The sequence below is a fragment of the Camelina sativa genome, chromosome 2 (genome assembly GCF_000633955.1).
Source record: "Camelina sativa cultivar DH55 chromosome 2, Cs, whole genome shotgun sequence".
NCBI classification, from domain to species: domain Eukaryota; kingdom Viridiplantae; phylum Streptophyta; class Magnoliopsida; order Brassicales; family Brassicaceae; genus Camelina; species Camelina sativa.
The window spans coordinates 864,427-883,526 of NC_025686.1; the positions used below are offsets into that span (position 1 = coordinate 864,427).

Here is a 19,100-nt window from a genome sequence, read left to right on the forward strand (position 1 = left end):
CAAAGAATTGAGCAGTGTGTACTTCACATGGATATTTCTTCCTTAGATTTCAATCAGGTCAGGTTTTGTAGACAATTTCATTTGTCCTGTTTGGTCTTTATCTTCAATAAGTTGATGTGTTGACTTTATCGTTGATTTTCTGATATTTTCCTTATTGACACTTAGGTAGTCAGAATTTGCCGTGAGCATGGGCTTTATGGGGCCTTGCTCTATCTTTTCAACAAGGGGTTGGATGATTTCAGGTCACCTCTGGAGGAACTCCTGATTGTCTTACGGAACAGTGAGAAACAAAGGGCTACAGCCATTGGGTATGTTATGTTAGGTCGTTGCACTTTATTCTGGCTTAATAAAACTTTACGCGCAAAACTGAACTTGAGAGCCCCCTCTTCGCTTGTTTCAGTCATGGACTAGAGGAAAACCTAGAATTCAAAAGGTTCATTTATTTCCATCTAACATGAAATTAATCCTCGAAGGCACCTATGCATATAGCTAATTTCAATATTATTGCTGTCTAATAAAGGTTTGATTTCCTGCATGACACAATATAGTTGTTGTCTGAACCTTCAAAAATTGCCCTTTTTTTCTATCATGTTTCTTTTTCAGGTACCGGATGCTTGTTTATCTAAAGTACTGCTTTCTTGGTTTGGCTTTTCCCCCAGGTAGGATTTAATTATTGTTTCACTGCATGTTATGATCTGCAATGTACCCAAGTATAGTATCTGGTGACCTATAAACTTGTATAAGCATTTTCTTCTCACAAACTGATTTGAGTTTTATCTGCAGGACATGGAACTCTAAGTCCTACACGCTTGCCATCACTCAGGACCGAGCTGATTCAGTTTCTACTGGAGAAATCAAACACCCATGATTCTAGTACATGTGTAACATCTCGATGGATTTACTTGAACCTCTACCATCTACTAGAGATGGATACTGAAGCCACTTTAGATGTCCTAAGATATGCATTTGTAGAAAAAGAAATGGTGAATCATGAGGGTCATCTGCTGGAGTCCGGTGAAGTAAGTTTAGAGTCCAAGACTGATGACAGTTTACCCGAAGTTAACAACAATATACTAATCCAGAATCTTATAGATGCTCTAGTTCACGTTCTTGATGGGGACTTAAGCCAGGCTGATGAATCTGGCGATCCAGATGATTCAGAATCAGATAAAAATTGGCCGTCTAAGGAGGATTTAAGTCTTCTATATGAGTTTGTTGCATTTTATGCAGCACGTGGTAAAGTTAGTATTCCCAAGAGCGTATTGGCACAGATTTTAGATTACTTAACATCAGATCACATTCATCCAACTTATAACGTATCTTCTAAGTTGAGAGAGACCCAATTACTAAACCTTCTGAAAGCTGTACCGGAGACTGATTGGGATGTAGCTTATGTATCACACCTTTGTGAGAAATCACATTTTTATCAGGTATTCTCTTAATAGACATTTATCATTCCCCTACAGCGTGCTTGCGATGTTTAATTTGGGTTGTCCTCCTTGATCTCTGTTTATGGTTTCCAATGTCCAGGTTTGTGGTTATATTCATATTCTCGGTCGAAGGTACGTTGCAGCTTTGGATAGCTACATGAAAGAGGCAGATGAACCCATACATTCGTTTTGCTATGTGAACAATATGCTGTCACGGTTGAGTGGGGATGAATTCACTGCCTTCCAATCTGCAATAATTTGTAGGATTCCCGAGCTCCTTGAATTGAACAGGTAATTTTAGATTGATTTTACTCTCTCTCTCTCTGTTGATTAGGTCTAGTGGGGTCTAATAATATTGGTTTTCTGACATTTTTTGCAGACAGGGAACATTCTTCCTGATTATTGATAATTTGAAAGACAACATCACACGCATCCAAGAGCAGCTCCATTCTCATCCAAGAAGCTTGTTCCTGTATCTCAAAACTGTCATTGAGGTTCACTTGTCTGGGAGTCTTGATTTTTCTCGTCTAAAAAAATATGAAGCTGCAGATAATTCGGGTGAAAACATTAGAAGGGATATACCCAAAGAGGCTGAGATTTATTTGGAAGAACTTAATGGCTTTCCCAAAATCATCCAAGATAATCCAGTTAATGTGACTGATGACATGATTGAGCTTTACTTAGAGGTAAGCATTTATGCAAACTTGTTCAACTGAATCTCTCTGCAGCGTCGATGTTTCTTATCTTCTTAGTTAGAAGCCTTCTTTAGCCTTCTATATAAAATGGTAGATGTCTAATAGATATAAGTTCTCGTGGAAGTCTGCCTCTGGAAACAATATTTTGGTTTTTTGACTATAATTACCGAAGCGAGTGAGACAAATTTAGTCCGCAACAAGTCTTAGGTCTCTGCCAAAGTATACTTTCCTTATATCGCCTCTTGCAACTGTTATGGCTCTTTGCACTACTGTTTCAGAACTTCCAAGATTGAAACCCCATTGCTTTATTTACACCAGAACTTTGTTTGGTTCGTTTGTCTTAAAAAGTGATTTGACTGCCAGCTCGACTTGTTCTTATTCTCCTCTTCATATCCTTTAGTGGGTCCTGGGTGGCATCATGGAATCGTTTCAACCTTCAATGCTGATGATTCTCTGCGTATTTTTACAGCTATTATGCAAGTACGAACCGAAGTCAGTCTTGAGATTTCTGGAAACCTTTGACAGCTACAGGGTGGAACACTGTCTACGTCTGTGCCAGGAATATGGAATTGTAGATGCAGCAGCATTCCTCTTGGAGAGGGTGGGTGATGCAGCAAGTGCTTTGTCACTTACACTCTCTGGACTCAATGAAAAATATGTTGAACTTGAAAATGCAGTGGATTACCTTATAACACAAATGAAATTGAGTGCTAGCGAAGGAGCCAGCTTGGAACTATTCAGTAGTGCTCTAGAGTTGAAGGAGGTCTGTATATTCTATACAATAAGAAAGTGTGCTTCTATATGCCGTGCTTTCGCTCTCTCTTTTTCTCATGCTGTTTATTATCCATCCCTCAGGTACATGACGTACAAGGTGTTCTGCAAGCTTGTGTAGGATTGTGTCAGCGCAACACTCCTCGTCTTAATCCAGAGGAGTCTGAGATACTTTGGTTTCGCTTTCTTGACACGTAAGCATGATCATACACATCGCTACTAACCAATTTCTTTTCGCCCTAATAACACTCACGTCATAGTTACTCTTAAACATATGCAACTAAATTCATGTTGGAGTTAACAACAAGCCTGAGCGAGTGCGACGAGCTGTTACTTGATCATAGTTTTCTCTCTTCGTGCTTTATGCAGTTTCTGTGAACCTTTGATGGATTCATATAGGGAACCGAGGAACACGGATGAAATAAATAAAGGTCCATTAGATGTTAAACCGTTGGAACTTAATGTCAATGAATCAGACGTTGCAATTAAGTGGAGGATTCCAGGATCTGATACGGCAGGTACACACATCCTGAGGAAGCTCATATCTCAATTTATCAAAGAGATTGTTGAAGGAATGATAGGATATGTTCGTCTTCCAACAATCATGACAAAACTCCTCTCTGACAACGGTACTCAAGAGTTTGGTGATTTTAAACTTACAATATTGGGAATGCTTGGAACATATGGATTCGAACGGAGAATACTGGTATTTACATGCGTCTCTCTAATCATGTAATCTCGTGCATGGGTTGGGTGATCTCTCTTCAAATGTTCTAAAACTTTTCTTACCCTGGTCAGGATACTGCAAAGTCTTTAATCGAAGATGATACATTCTACTCCATGAACTTACTTAAGAAAGGTGCTTCTCACGGGTATGCACCCAGAAGTTTGCTTTGTTGTATATGCAGTTGCCCTCTCACCAAGACATTTGCTGCTCTTCGTGTACGTGTTTTCAACTGTGGCCACGCAACACATCTTCAGTGTGAACCATCAGAGAATGAGACCTCATCATCATCGTCATCAGTTCATGTCTCCTCATCAGGCTGTCCTGTCTGTATGACCAAGAAGACCAGCAAAAGTTCTTCTAAAGGTAAATCGTTCTACCTGGATTATGGACTAATAAGCACAGTTTCGTCAAACGCCGGGTCTGCACAACGTGCTTCGCCTTACTTACACGAGAATGAAATGAGCAATCATTCTCATAACCAGCAAATATCACGGGTAAGATGTTTATAATTCTAAAACTGAAAATGTCATTGCAAATAACTAAAAAAGGTTTACATTGTTCAACGTTGCAGTTTGAAATCTTAACCAACCTTCAGAAAGATCAGAGGTTGGTACAGATAGAGAGCTTGCCTCGATTAAGGCTTGCACCTCCGGCTGTGTACCACGAAAAAGTGAGCAGATTCTCGGGTTTTACACCGGGAGAGAGTAGTAGCGGTAAAGGCACTAAACCTGTCAAAACCGAACAGGGTAAGAAACTGAAAGGAAAAGGATCGATTTTTGGGTCAAGATTTGGTAAGTCTTTTCTTTTTATCAGCCAAGAGTTGGTCATTTGGATTATGATTACGAGCCTAACACACGAATGCTTGATCCTGAATCTTTACGACTCTTTAAGCTTTAGGAAAGGACAAAACGAGCAGAATGTAAGGAGAAGCTTCACAGTTTTGGACTCGAGAAGTTAAGCGGAGTAACTGGGACTTTTTTATGTTGTGTAATTAGCGGCGTAACTTTATTGATTTGATGTATATAGTACCAAATGTAATAATAAACTAATTATATAACCAATTTTTAAAAGAGTAAATTCAGTCTGTATTTTTGGTGTCGCCTCACTTTCCTCTGTTTTCTCTACCCTTCATTCCGATTTCTCTTGTTTCTCTGAGGTGTGGTAACAGAACCATGTTCTGATGAATCAGTAAAACTAAATATACAACTTTAAAAACTTCATGTATGGGTTTCTCTTCAGTACTTGACATTCTAATAATATTTTTTTTTTTAGTGTGAACAAGGAGACTTTTGTCTCCTTACTTTATAAACGGATTACACACGAACTCGACGTGGGACTAAAACCCCATTAGTATCCTCAGTAACTAAATACTCAACACTAGAGGGACAAACCTCTAACAACTACAACCCTAACAGTTGAGAAAATGCATAAGTAGCCAAATCATCTGCAAGACGATTTGTTTCTCTATACACTTTAGAAATCCGGACTGTCCAGACCTTCGATAGTAAGCCATAGCACAACCGTACTAGGAACGACATGGATGAGAATCGCAAATCCCTGTCTTAAGAAAACCAACCACCAGCGCCGAATCAACCTCGACCTCCAGCCGAGTTATTCTCCTCCCCCAAGCGATAGCCAGACCATAGTAGATACCCCATAATTCCGCCATCGGAGCAGAGCACACTCCTATATTCAAGGCAAAACCGTAAATCCAAGCTCCCTCCTTATCCCGTAAGATGCCCCCAGCTGCAGCCAAACCAGGATTTCCTCTGGCGGAGGAGACCATGCAATCTGACAGACCACCCTCTCACCAGCTCAGTTCTGCAAACTCACCAAAACATGAACTTGAGAAACTTCTTTGGATACATCTTTAACGAAGCGTACTCGATCCCTGCACTTCCCATTCGGCCCAAATACATTACCGCATCTCCATTTCCAAACCCACCACACCGCCATTCCAAAGATCGTAGCCCAGAGTACATCAAACCTCGGTTCTGTACTCCCCAGATTAACGTAAAACCAATCCAACAACGTTTGGCGAAAAAACAGATCATGTTTCTCTGGTGCCACAATCCTACTCCACAAACCCGACATCGCTGGACAATCCCGCACCACACGGAGACTTGTTTCCTCCCCACTCTTACATACCTAACAAAGCCCCCAATAACTCAAATGCCGCCGAAATCTCTCAGCATTTGTCATAACCACCTTATTACAAGCCAGCCAAAGAAAGACCCTGACCCGCTCAGAGAGCACCGCCTTCCATATCCTCCCAATAAAGCATGCCATATTCACTTTGGGATCCTCCGTTTGAGTTAAGAAAGAATAAGCAGACTTAACAGTAAATCTTCGCCCTGGGCGTTCGGTAAAACCCGAACAAACCGAACCGGACAACCCAAAATTTTTGGTTATCGGTACAAACCGAAGAAAGGAAGTTAAACCGTTCGGCGCAATTAATTTGAGGAATCGGATTTCGGTTCGGTTCGGTTCGGTAATCGGACCGATCGGTTTATTAAAATCCGCAGCTATATATAAGCCTAACCCTAAACTATTAACCCTAGTTTTGTTTCTCTTCTTCTTCGCCTCTGCTTTCTGCGATTGAGAGAGAAAAACTTCCAGTTCATATTTCTCTCCGATCTAATCAATAATCATCATCACATCTTGTACATCCTCTTTCATTCTCTCAATTCTCAGTCGCGGTTAAGAAAGAAGACTTTTATCAGAGATTCAACCTGTAAAATTTCTCAAGGGTAAGCTCTTCTTCTCGGTCTTTAATTGATTCCATGTTTGATTCTTTGCTCTGTAAGCTCTTTCTATATCTTGATAACTTCTTATTCGATTTGGAGAACTTTACGCTTTGAGTTTTCTACTTTCAAATCAGAGATTATCCATCAATCTTCTGGGTTTTTTTTATTTTCTTGTGTTTGTGTTCTTTGCAGGTGGAAAAATGCATGCCCGGAACCATCCATCTTTGCCGTCTCAGCCCGCCGTCATAGTTCCCCGCAGCGGCACATCATCAGATCTGGAAAACCCTAATGGATCTGGCTATTGGGCTTGTAATTATTGGATTTGTTTGATATTTAATTAATTTGTTTTGGGCCGGTTTATTAGGTCCATTATTATTTTGGTGGTTTGTAAATTTTTTTTTGTTAATTTAGTCCATTATCTTAATTTTTTTTATTTATTCGGTTCAAATTAACCGAATTAGAAAAAAATCGGTTAGAATTCGGAATTGATTTAAAACCTAATAACCGACCCGAATAAACCGTGTACCGATCAACCCGAACCGAATTTAATTTCGGTTCAATTCGGCAGGATTTTTCAAAAACCGAATTTTCCCAAAACCGAACAAACCGACCCGAATAACCCGAACCAGCCGAACGCCCAGGGCGAGTATTGATACTTAAAAATCAAACCCCGAATACATTGTGGCTCTAGTTAGATTTTTACTTTTTTAATAAACACCATAAAGAATTGCTTAAAAAAACTTCAGTTAGATTATCATTGCAAGATTTAGGGATTTCAATTTTCTTTGTTTGTAGGATGGGAAATCCAAAAGTATTTTTGGATTTCTCAATCGGTTTAGATATGCTCAACGCGCGTGTTGTGATTGAGTTTTTCGCTGATGTTGTCTCCAGAACCGCCGAAAACTTCCATGCCCTTTGCACAGGTGAGAAGGGTATTGGAAAAACCACCGAAAACCTCTCCATCTCAAGGACTCTTATATCCATGAAATTGCGATAAATTTTAAGGCTCAAGACGGTGATATTACCAATAGAAATGGAACTGGAGGTGAGAGCATCTATGGTGGTGAATTTGAAGATGAGAATTTCATACTGATACATGATAAGGCTGGATTACTTTCCATGGCCAATGGTGCCCCAGGCACCAACACTAACAGTTCCCAATTCTTCATACTAGATAATATCCTGCGCAAATGTGCGGATTATNAATCTCCCATCCTGGCTCGGACCCCATGCAATTCTATCTCTTTCTCCAGTAACCGAATCAACTACTATAGCCCAAATGCGTAGCCTATCCAAAGGTGAAATGAACTGCTCAAAACACTTGAAGTCCCAACCAGAACCCTCAATCCAGAGATCCTTCACTCGCAGGTCTACTAATTCCGCTGGTATGTCGCTCAAAGCCACCTTACTCAAAGGTCCCACATCCATCCACCAATCCTACCAAAATCTTATGGAACCTCCATCTCCCACTACCCACCGTAAACCGGGCAATACAACGTCTCTCAGGCCCGTCCCTACACGATGCCAAGTAGAGGACCATGTGCCTTTCACTCGAGTCCAGGAAGTATCATTATAGTCCCCAATTTTATATTTGCTCCTGAGCACCCGTGCCCACAGACTCGTTGTATCATGAATCACTCTCCGCCCAACTTTTGCAATCAAAGCTTTGTTCATCACCTTTGGGGACTTAATTCCCAATCCGCCATCCTCCTTTGACAAACACACCTTTTTCCAAGACACTAGATGTTGTCTCTTTTTCTCCACGGTGCTACCCCAGATGAAACATCTAGAGAGTTGATCCAAACATTTCAGAGTAGACTTTGGCAGTAGAATGGAACTCATTGAATGAACTGGGATCAAACTAAGGACAGACTTAGTCAACGTGATACGACCCGCCAAACTTAAAACTTTTTCTTTCCAACCTGATAGTTTTGTCGACACCCTTTCAACAACACTTCCATAAGTATCTTTATTCATCCGTTTATGGAGGATAGGCATACCCAAGTACTTCCCAAGATCAGTTGTACGTTGGATGCCACTCTCTGCACTTATCTGGATCCCCAAACCCAACTTACATTTGCAGAAAAATAAATCTTGAATTTCTCCAAGCTTACTTTCTGTCCTGATGCCACACAAAAAGTCTCCAGTGCTCTCCTGATTACTCGTATCTGTGCTATTGAGGCTTCAGAAAATAAGATTAAATCATCTGCGAAACATAGATGAGATAACTTAGGTCCCCCTCTTGATAAGCTAATTGGTTTCCACTCCTTCGAACCAATAGACCTATCTATCTGGTGGCATAATCTCTCAAGACACAACACAAAAAGGTATGGTGAGAGAGGATCTCCCTGACGAAGACCGCGGGAAGGTTAGAACGCCTCTGTACGTTCCCCATTCATCAACACACTCACCGACGGTCCTGTTACACACTTCATAATCCACCCGATCCACGCTTCTGGTAACTGTGCTGCCTGTAGTGTGTCCTCAAGAAAATCCCAGTGGACTCTATCATAAGCTTTTTCAAGGTCGAGTTTGAGCAACATCCAACCTTTGGTGCCTTTCTTTCTTCTCATAGAGTGTACTGCTTCTTGTACTATAAGAATATTGTCAGTACTAAGGCGACTAGGGATAAAGCCAGACTGCGCTGATCCTATCAACAGAGGCATCACAGATTGAAGTCGCATAACCATAGTATTCGTGATCGTCTTGAAAAGAACATTGCACAGACTAATCGGTCTAAAATGCTTAACTGTCTCTAGTTTCTACAATTTGGCTATCAGAACGACCAAGGCATCATTTGTATGCGCTGGTAACTCACCGGTTTCAAAGAACTCTAGCACAAACCATATGACATAGGTCCCAACTGTATCCCAACACTCCTGATAAAAGATAGGTTGAAACCCGGCCGGACCAGGAGCCTTAAACTTCCCCATACTCCTCAAAGACCTTTCCATGTGCAGTGCAGTAAATGGCATGTTAAGTTTCTGCATATCCGATTGTGAAAAACACATAAAACCCTCCGCAAGCAACTTGCTAACCGTCTGTTCCACATCCTCCAGTGAATACAAGCGTTTGAAATTCGACATAACCAGCACCTCAAGCTTTGCGGGGTCCGATATCCACTGACCATCATCCCCTTTAACATCTCAATGCGATTTCTTCTTCTACGAATGATAGTAGATGTGTGAAAAAATCGTGTATTACGATCCCCCAAAGCTATTAACTTCTCATGCGACTTTTGGAACCAAATCAACTCCTCTTGTTCCAATATCGCATCAAACTCTTTAGCCAACACCACTTCCATTTCCAATAAATTATCAGTCTGAGACAGTACCAACTGGTCCTGAATACTCTACAATTCCTTCACTATTTTATCCTTTTTACGTTGTACATCCCTAAACACATCGACATTCCACCGCTTAAGTTTAATCCGTAAAATCTTCAAAGCCTCTGGAGTCGATATATCATTCTTCCAAGAGGCATCCAAAAGATCTTTAAAGCTTTCATGCTTTAACCAGGCCGCTTCAAACCGGAACGGTCTCCTCCTTGGGTCCCCCTTCACCACCAGACACAACTGGAGAAACAGGGGAGCATGATCCGATGACATAAAGGGTAAATGAGTTACTGTAGCTTCCTGCCATTTCAATCTTTCATTTTCGCAACAGAGTACCCGATCAAGTCTCTTTGCAACAAAATTTCTTTCCTCACGGCCTCTTTTCCAAGTAAACTTAGATCCCTTAAACCCCATATCAATTAAAGATAAGCTGTTAATCCAAGCTCCAAACTCGAGCGAATCTGCAGACAAACACCCATTCCCACCAGAACGCTCATCCAACCTCAAGATAGTATTGAAGTCACCTCCAAAAATCAACGGCTCCGATATATTCTGCATCACACTTGCAAGCTCATTCCAGGATCCACTTCTCCTGCTAACCGAAGGAGAAGCATACACCACAATGAGATGACATTTCACAGTATCCTTTGTCACCGTAGCATAAATATATTTGTTAGACAACATTATAATCTCGACCTCACCAACATCAGACCTCCATAGAAGCCAAAGTCCTCCACTCTGCCCAACAGCATCAACTCTGAAGCAATTATCAAAACCAAGCCCCTGACAAATGTGTTGCGTCCTATCACCACTCACTTAAACCGTTTTAACAAATATCGAATGGACAGTCAGAAATTAGGTTTATTCGCCCCCGGGAATTTCAAAATATGCAATTCATCATGAATATATAACAAAGACTATGAATTACCGGGGCGAGTTGTTAAACTCAAACATCCCCCACCACCCCATCCGGTGGATCAACAACAATGGCGAGCTCCATGGCTATCTGTGGTGCTAAGACCGCTGGTTCTACTCCTGGCATTTCTTCATTCGCCACCTGCGTAGATAGAGAATCACAATCACCCTCGATCTGCCCCATCCTCTCAAAAAAACCGCCAGCACGACCAACACGAGCACCCTCAACTCGTAAACGCTTCCTAGACTCCGACAATTCGACTTCCCCGTTTTGGAGCATAGACAAGTCCCGTCATGGGCCTATTCGTAACAAGTTTTGGCTTCGGCCCATTATTTACTTTCCGTAATGGGCCCCCACTTTTCTTACTAACTGGGCCATCCTTGACACCCCCTAAACTTTTCAAACTCTGCTCATTACCTTTTTGAATCATGTTGTATATTTGAAATCAGGACATTTTACTTATTTGCTTCCAACAATCCCGCGTCTCCATTAACCAACTTACCAAAATTATTAGATAGTGCAATATTCTCGAGATCTGATGAGATCAAAAGATCCTCTCTGGTCTGACCCGAACTCGCTGACGACCCGCCAGCCGTAAAGATTACCGCCAATGGTGGTGGTTTTACTCTCCCTCCCGATCTACGAACTGGCGTGAACCCATCTTCCTCCTGAGCTACCACTAACGAATTCACTCTTGTTTCACGAGTGACCACCGCACTGGTTTCGCCACAACCCGCTTGGGAAAATTATGCACGGTATGCCCAACCAAACCACAAGTTGAACAAATGTTCGTCAACCCCTCATAAGACACAAAATAACGACCCCCATTGATCATGATTGTCCCTTTCAACGGTTTCCGTAAATTTACTTCCACACAGATACGAGCAAACCGACCTCTTTCGAAGTTCAAAGTTGTTAGGTCCACCTTAATTGGCTTTCCCAATCCCTTTGCTAAACTCATGCGAATCTGTCGATGGTAAAAATTGAACGGGAGGTTGGAAACCCTCACACAGACTGGGGTTGTGACAATATCATCCACCAACGGGTCAAAATCCGGCGACCATGCTTGAACCATGAGACAGCTCCCAAACACTTGCCATGGCCCCCCTGTAAGTGCTGCCAGGTACTCCTCCTCCGGTTCAAACTGTACCATAAAGAATTGGCGTGGTAGATCCATCACATACATCGCTCCTTTCGGCTTTCACAACTCTCTTAACTTCTTCACCAGCACCAAGATTTCAACATGACGCCCTAACACCCTCACCAACATGCACTGCTTCCACATACCATTCATAACCTCCAAAACTTCCGGTTCAATAGTAACCACATGTTCTCCGTCCTCCCCTGCTGGAAACTCTAGCCGCACTCTCTGCTCCCCAAACGCATCATCTATGAGCTCCTACGGCTTCAACCTTCCTCCGACACTACCCCCAACAACCTTCTCCACCCATGTTCCTCGAGAATCCGGAGAATCTCCCGGCGGCCGTTCTCGCTCACCCACGTCCATCATAGTAGCATTGCTCTCTCCCAAAACCCTAGTCATTTCCTTTATTGATCCCTTTTACATTCTAATAATTAGTTATGCACTAGTTAGTTCCTCATTTGTAGACTATATTCTTAGCAATTACGGTGAAACTAATGATTTATTTCAGTCTTGCATGTGTTACTGATCTTTTCGTAATGTCTTGTTTTGTAAAGATGCTGGATGCAACATTATAACTTTGGTTTAAATGCTGTGAAGGCATATAACTTGAATCTTAATTCGATGTATATTATTATTAAAGACAAACGCAATAACTTGGTTCGATGTAACATAAAGAAAACTCTAGATATCAAGAAGAACAAAAAAAACTCTATATTACTAGGTAATATCCTGCGCATATGCGCGGGTTGTTGTATCACATATATTAATTTATTTTAGTTTATTTAATAATCATAAAATTATGAAAATTTTCTGAGAATTTTTTTTAAAAAAGTTTTAAAAATGGTATTTCTAATGTTGGTATTGAAAAAAATGTATTTTTGAAATTCTAATTAAAAATACATATATAACAAACAAATTTCCTAAATATCAATAATACACTTTAATTATTCAAATCATAAAAATTTACTATGATATTCAAAATTTACCTAAAACCTTTAAAAATTAAATTGCAAAATTATTTTTGAAGTATTAATTAAATATATTTCCTATAAAATCATTTGAAATGCAATTAAAAATCCCAAATATTAATTTAATTTTTAATCTCTTTTATATTCACATTAATTTAAGCTACATTGCTAGGTTAAATTCTAATGATTTCTTCTTTGTAGTAAGATTTTGGAAATGGGAATATCAATTTGTTTTCTTTTTATAGAAAATCGTTAAATTACAAAATTTTGAATTAAAGAAACACTATAATGATCTTTATATAATTATATTTTGGATCAGAAGAACTAAATATAATGATGAGTATACAAATTCTCAAAAAAAAATTGGAGGTAAGAGAGAGTTAAAATTTTTGATTTAATAATTTTATTATAATAGTTAATTTTGTTAAAACATTGCATACTTTTAAAAATAAAATATATATACATGTATGAAGATGATTTCTTTTGATTGATTCCCTCGTTGGGCTTTGATTGAAATTAGTGTTGTTGAATGTGCATCGGTAATTGTTTTTTTAATATCCACCAATTTTTATTATACATATGTAATTGAACATTGAAAATAGTAAAAAGAGAAATAAGGAAGGAAGAATTACATTAAAAAAAAGAAATAAAATTGAACAAAATATAAGATATATAAATCTAGCCAAATATATAATCACACTCTTACCATGAGTTTTGAATTCATGCAAAAACATAAACAAAACAAAGATGATAATCCAACTCTTACAACACATATGAGATATAACAACATTTGATATTGGTGGGAGATGAAGAGAGAATGATTACTTATAAGATGATAATCCAAATTAGATAATGGAGATGAATCTTTAAAAATAAGAACAATATAAAATATATATCATGCAGTCTCTTTTTTTTTTTTTCGGCAAAAAACAAATTTCATTGAAATAAAAGAGTTTTACAAAGACATTCAGAATTATTGTAACACAGTTATTACATACATAAATGTATGTGTCATACACTAAGAAAAATACAGCAGAATGGATTTTGACGATGCTTCATATTTTAAACTTAGCATTAAAATTTTACAATGCTGATTTTTTGTAACCCATACAACAAAACTAAGAAATCAAAAAAAAAAAATGATTTGAGGTATTGTATAAGAGAATGAGAGAAGTGGAATAGAATATGAAAATGTGAAAGTAAAAGAATGTTAATATGAGAGACTGAGATAATACTTATTTATATGATAAGAATTGATGTAAGTTACAAAAGAAAAGTGAGTGCATTATTATAATTTATTGTGTTTGAATAAAATTGAGTGGTGGAATATGATTAATGCATAATTTATTTTATTTTTAGTTATAATTTTATTTTAATATGTGAGTTAAATGTATTGTGTTAATTGGGTCTTAAATATAGTTTAAAGCAATTAAACAATTAGAAAGCAAATAAAAAAAATTAGAAAACATTAAATTAAAATCAACCAATAAGGAGAGACCAAAATCTTACTTATATATATATGATTAAATATACTAGGTATTGAGCCCCGCGATATTGCGGGGGAACTCATTTTAATAAAATAGTCATTACAAATTTTTTTTAATTATTTCTCTTTATTAAGTTATTTAGTGATAAACTCAAAAAAAAACAATTTGAAACTTTCTTCAAATATTTACTAATAAATATTCTTAAATTTACCTTCACATGTAATTAAATAAATAATTAATATTATAGACATATTATTAAAAAAAATCTTTATGATTTAATAAATAATGATTAATACTATAAACATATGATAGGTAATTGCATTTTTAAAATAAAAACCGATGTACTCAAATCCACATATTTAAATAAAAAAAGAACATAAAGAAGAGTTGTAATGAAAATATGACATTTTATAAAAGAAAATGTTAGACAGTTATAAATATAAACAATCATAACAGAAATATACGATAAAAACAAACCAAAAGTTGCAGTTGTTTCGACAAATAACTTTAATCTAATTAAATGATAACAAAATTATTTAATTATAATTTGGTATCATAGACACAACCATAAATATCATATTTTCCAAAAGTTGCAACGTTTCAAAATAGAAATAGAAAGTTTTACTGGTTCATCAAATAAACTAAATTGGTTGTAATTTAATTAAAAGGTTTTAATAATTTATTTAAATATATTTTTGTAATTAAAATCTAATAAATAATAATTTATGGTGTCTTCGCCACTTGATTGGCCGGCGTTCTCAACTTACCTAGATGATATACGGATGGACAGGGAGGAGTTCACTTCTTTCTCTTTATCTTATATTCCCAGAAATGCAAATTCAAAAGCGGATACTCTGGCACGCTATGCGCGCACATCTCCGCACAATGTTTTGTATGTAAACAATTTCCCTTCACATTGGCTCGTTGAGCTAATCTTTTGTTGACAAAAAAGAAAAAATAATAATTTATGAAGATTTTATCCAAGTGATGTTATCTTAAATATTAAATATAGCAAATGTTGCAATGATTCAATTAAATAGGTTAAAATAATTTAGTTTAATATATTTTAATAAATAAAAATTCAATAATTTTGACATGGTAATAATTTTGACAAGTTGAAGAAGAAGGTGGCATGGCAATAATTTTGACAAGTTGAAGAAGAAGGTGGGAAGGATGACTAATTCCATCAAGGGTTTAAAGAAGGAGATTGCTATTTTGAAGAGTGGAAATTCTTCACCAGCACCATCTAGTCCTTTGAGGAGGAGTAGCTCAATTAGAGCATTGTCTAGAGCTGAAAACTCAGTGGTACCAGCTAGAGCTTCACTACATGAGCCAATTCAGAGGAGGAGAGGTTCAAGTCGCCCAAAACAGCAGTTTCCGAGGCACTCGACCGGTTCACTCGAGCACCCACTCGACCAAGCACCTTCAATGCACCGGTCGAGTACCTGCCCAGACCTCCTTATGGTTTTCCAGCTCCAGCAGGTCATCCAGGCTATCCCTATGGCCAAGTTTACCTTCCCTACCCACCCCAATACTTCATGGACCCAGCCATCATGCAGCAATACTACCAGCAGAAAGGTTAACATTTTTTCCTACCACCACCAACTCGACCGACCCACTCGACCGAGCACTCGACCGAGTACCAGCCGATGGTCATAGTCGAGTTGTCTCCTTTCCCACCTCAAAATCAAGCTCCAAGCTCCAACTACACATTTGACAGCATGAATGAGGATGTGGACAACTTCTTCCACAAGCCATGATGTACCAACATCACCTTTTCATTGTAAATACCATTGCATATCTAGATTTATTTTGTTTTGAGTCTTGAATCCTCTTACAAATTTCTTTTACACAGTGGATTGTGTAATTTAAGATAGTATTTGATGTTGTGTTTTGTTTTCTTATTTCAAATTTTTAGCATAATCATGTTAGTATTTGCATTTTATCTAAGGCATAGAAAAAACAATTTTTTTTTTTAAATTTTGCAATAATCTTTATAAAAACAGAGTGTTCATGTAGTTTGCATTGCATATTAGATCTTGTTTAGCATGTTTCATATAGGACTGTTTAATTTTTGCATTAGGGATCTATGATGAGTTTAGCCTTGTTAGCTTGTTTAAATTCACTAAACTAGGATCAATGCCCAAGTTAATAGTACTTTGATGCTAGTTGAGTAGCTAGAAGCATAAGATTGAACCAAGCCTTGAATTCCTGCATTGCATTTAGTCTAAATTGAAGCATGTTGTGATTTGATGCCATTTCCTACTTATAAGAACCTAATATTGACTTTTAATTATCAATTTATGCATTGCTTTAAACTCATGGATACCATATACATATTTGGATCATCTTTCTCCTTTTTACCACTCTTGTTGATCCAAGTAGCTGATTTAATCATTAAGATCAGTTTCCAATACCCTTAACCAACCCTTCTTTCAAGCCATGTTTATTTTTGTGTGTGTGAGATCTTTTTGGGATTGAGCTTGGTAGAAAGTGTTAGGTTTGAGCTGACAAGAGTAAAGCCTTGTGTAGTTCTAGTTTGCAATTTTCAAACTAGTAAGGACTAGGTGGTTTAATTGTTGGGTTTGGGACTTAGTTGTTTTGAAAAAGAAAAGAAAATAAAAGAGAAAAAGAGAAAGAAAAGGTTAGAGCCTCTAGGAGGGGAATGTGTTTAAGAGAATTTAAGCTCTAGTGAAAGAATGGGAAGTATGAGATTGCTAAAGATGGTTCTAATCAAAGAAAAGAAAGAAAGAAAAAAAGAGTAGCAAAAAACTTTTATGTCTTAAGAAATTAGAAGAAAAGGGAACCATAGCAAATAAGAAAGAAACCCCATTCCACTAGAGAATTCAAATAAGAAACCTCTCCTAAGGCTTAAAAACAAAAGAGAAAAGGGTATTTGAGAATAGATGAAGATAAATGGTAGAACTAGGACAATTTGAGATTAGAATGATAGGATAAACACTTGGGTACCTTTGGGTAGACAAGGTTTTGTTCTTGTATGTGTCTAAGTGTTCTTACATTTAGCCTTCTTCTAAAGCTCAATCCAATTTTATGAGAGAACCCTGATATTGATAAGCCCCACTCTAAAGAGAGACCATCATTGTCTCTAAGCCTTTATTACCAATCCAAATGAGTTTAAAGCATTGCATAAGTTGATTCATGTTCTTGTTTAATGAATGTTAAAGGAAATGGTTGATTTGAATGCATGTGAATATCTAAGGCTTAAATTAGTAAAGGTTGTGATAGGCTTGTCTAAAATCTTTAAGTACAGCTCATTCAACTTGCATCATAGTACTAGTAACTTGGACATTGATTCTAGCTAGTTTATTGTCAAGCTTTAGGAGCTGAGATCCCACTATTAAACCTCACTTATCTACTTATGTCTTGTTTATTTGCTTGAGGGCAAGCAAAGACTAAGTTTGGGGGTGTTGATGTTCATATATTTCACCTTATATTCACATCTTTCGCATGATTTACTATCTAGTTTGGCCATCATTGAGTAGCTTTAGGACTGTTTATGCATTAGAGTAGATTTGCATTGCATTTGCATAGTTTATTGCATAAACATGTGATCTTGGATCCTAAGGAGCATGGAAGGATGCTGAGAAAGATTTGAGCTATCAAGTGAAGAAGATCAAGGAGTTAGAGCAGAAGGAACCAAGTCTGGAAGTCCACTCGACCACCACACACGACCAGACACTCGACCCTGTGCGGAGAGGGACTCGATCGGCTGGAAGAAACAGAAGAAGAGGTCACTCGACCAAGCACTCGACCGAGCACCTAGTCGAGTTGACTGAGCCGCCCCCTATTTTGTCTTCTAGCAATTTTAGGGCTTCCCCCCCTCTCTCCTATATAAAGCCTTGTACCTCATGGCCGCAAAGAGAACAACTTTTTAGAGAAATAATATCTAGACCTAGTATTTACCCTTTTGGGAATTATCTACTTTTTTCTTTTCTTTTGCTTAGATCATTAGCCACTTTTGTATTGTCTCAAGAAATCTTTGATACTTGTTGGTTCCATAACTTTCTAAGTATTGAGAAATTGAGTTTGATTTCTTCTTTAATATTATAGATCTTGATCTCATCTTTCTAATCATGCAAGTTTCATTGATTTCTGGGTTTATGATTTTGTTCATCATGTTTAGTGATTGTGAGTAGTGTGTAGAGATCTTAAGNCATGATCATCCATACTTATGTCTGTTTGTTTGATTGCATCCACCTGTTCATTCATAAGTAAACCTTGAAAAAGACATGTTTCAATCAGTGAGTCGCGTGTATATATATATCTAGAGAGATCATATAAACTTGGAAGTTATAGAAGCAGATAAACTTGGAAGAGATACCATTTATGGCAACTCTACAAAAGATCTTTGTGATAGAATTGATGAGAATAAGAACACAAAGGTGTTTAGGAAGAATTAATATTAGACTCTCATAATTTCAATGATACAATCTGCATTCTCTTATATAGAGATTTAGTTTCCTATTCTAAGATATATATAAATGTAAATAATACATTAGATATATATAAACATTCCTAAACTATATATATTCTAGATCTTCATGTATTCCATATTCTTGGACAATCATAAACGTCGATCTCTCGGTTTGATCTTCGATTCTCAATCTCCCAATACCCCCCCCCCGACAAGCTCATACGTGGTAACACGTGTGAAATTAGACAAATCTTCAAACTAACGGTTTTATATCCGGCCGTTGGGTCATCATCGACGTTTAAACCCAGTCGTAGGGTTCAATGCGGCTACAATACCCAGCCGTTAGGTCATTGACGTTTATACCCGGTCGTAGGGTCATCAACAGCGATTATACTCGGTCGTAGAATCATCTTCGTGGCGTTTATACTCGGCCATAGAGTCATCTT

The 19,100-nt window shown here is 37.8% G+C and overlaps 1 protein-coding gene across 1 annotated transcript in view; it reads left to right on the forward strand.

Moving 5' to 3' along the window:
- Window positions 1–4,728, forward strand: part of LOC104712885 (vacuolar protein sorting-associated protein 8 homolog) — an 11,654-nt gene extending 6,926 nt beyond the window's left edge. The window contains exons 8-19 of the mRNA XM_010429879.2: window positions 1–57; window positions 166–308; window positions 604–659; window positions 784–1,430; window positions 1,531–1,721; window positions 1,810–2,116; window positions 2,595–2,888; window positions 2,981–3,090; window positions 3,266–3,602; window positions 3,695–4,117; window positions 4,195–4,414; window positions 4,515–4,728. Coding sequence (XP_010428181.1) covers window positions 1–57; window positions 166–308; window positions 604–659; window positions 784–1,430; window positions 1,531–1,721; window positions 1,810–2,116; window positions 2,595–2,888; window positions 2,981–3,090; window positions 3,266–3,602; window positions 3,695–4,117; window positions 4,195–4,414; window positions 4,515–4,546 — 2,817 coding nt within the window. The 3' untranslated portion in view covers window positions 4,547–4,728. The remainder of the gene's footprint in view (window positions 58–165; window positions 309–603; window positions 660–783; window positions 1,431–1,530; window positions 1,722–1,809; window positions 2,117–2,594; window positions 2,889–2,980; window positions 3,091–3,265; window positions 3,603–3,694; window positions 4,118–4,194; window positions 4,415–4,514) is intronic.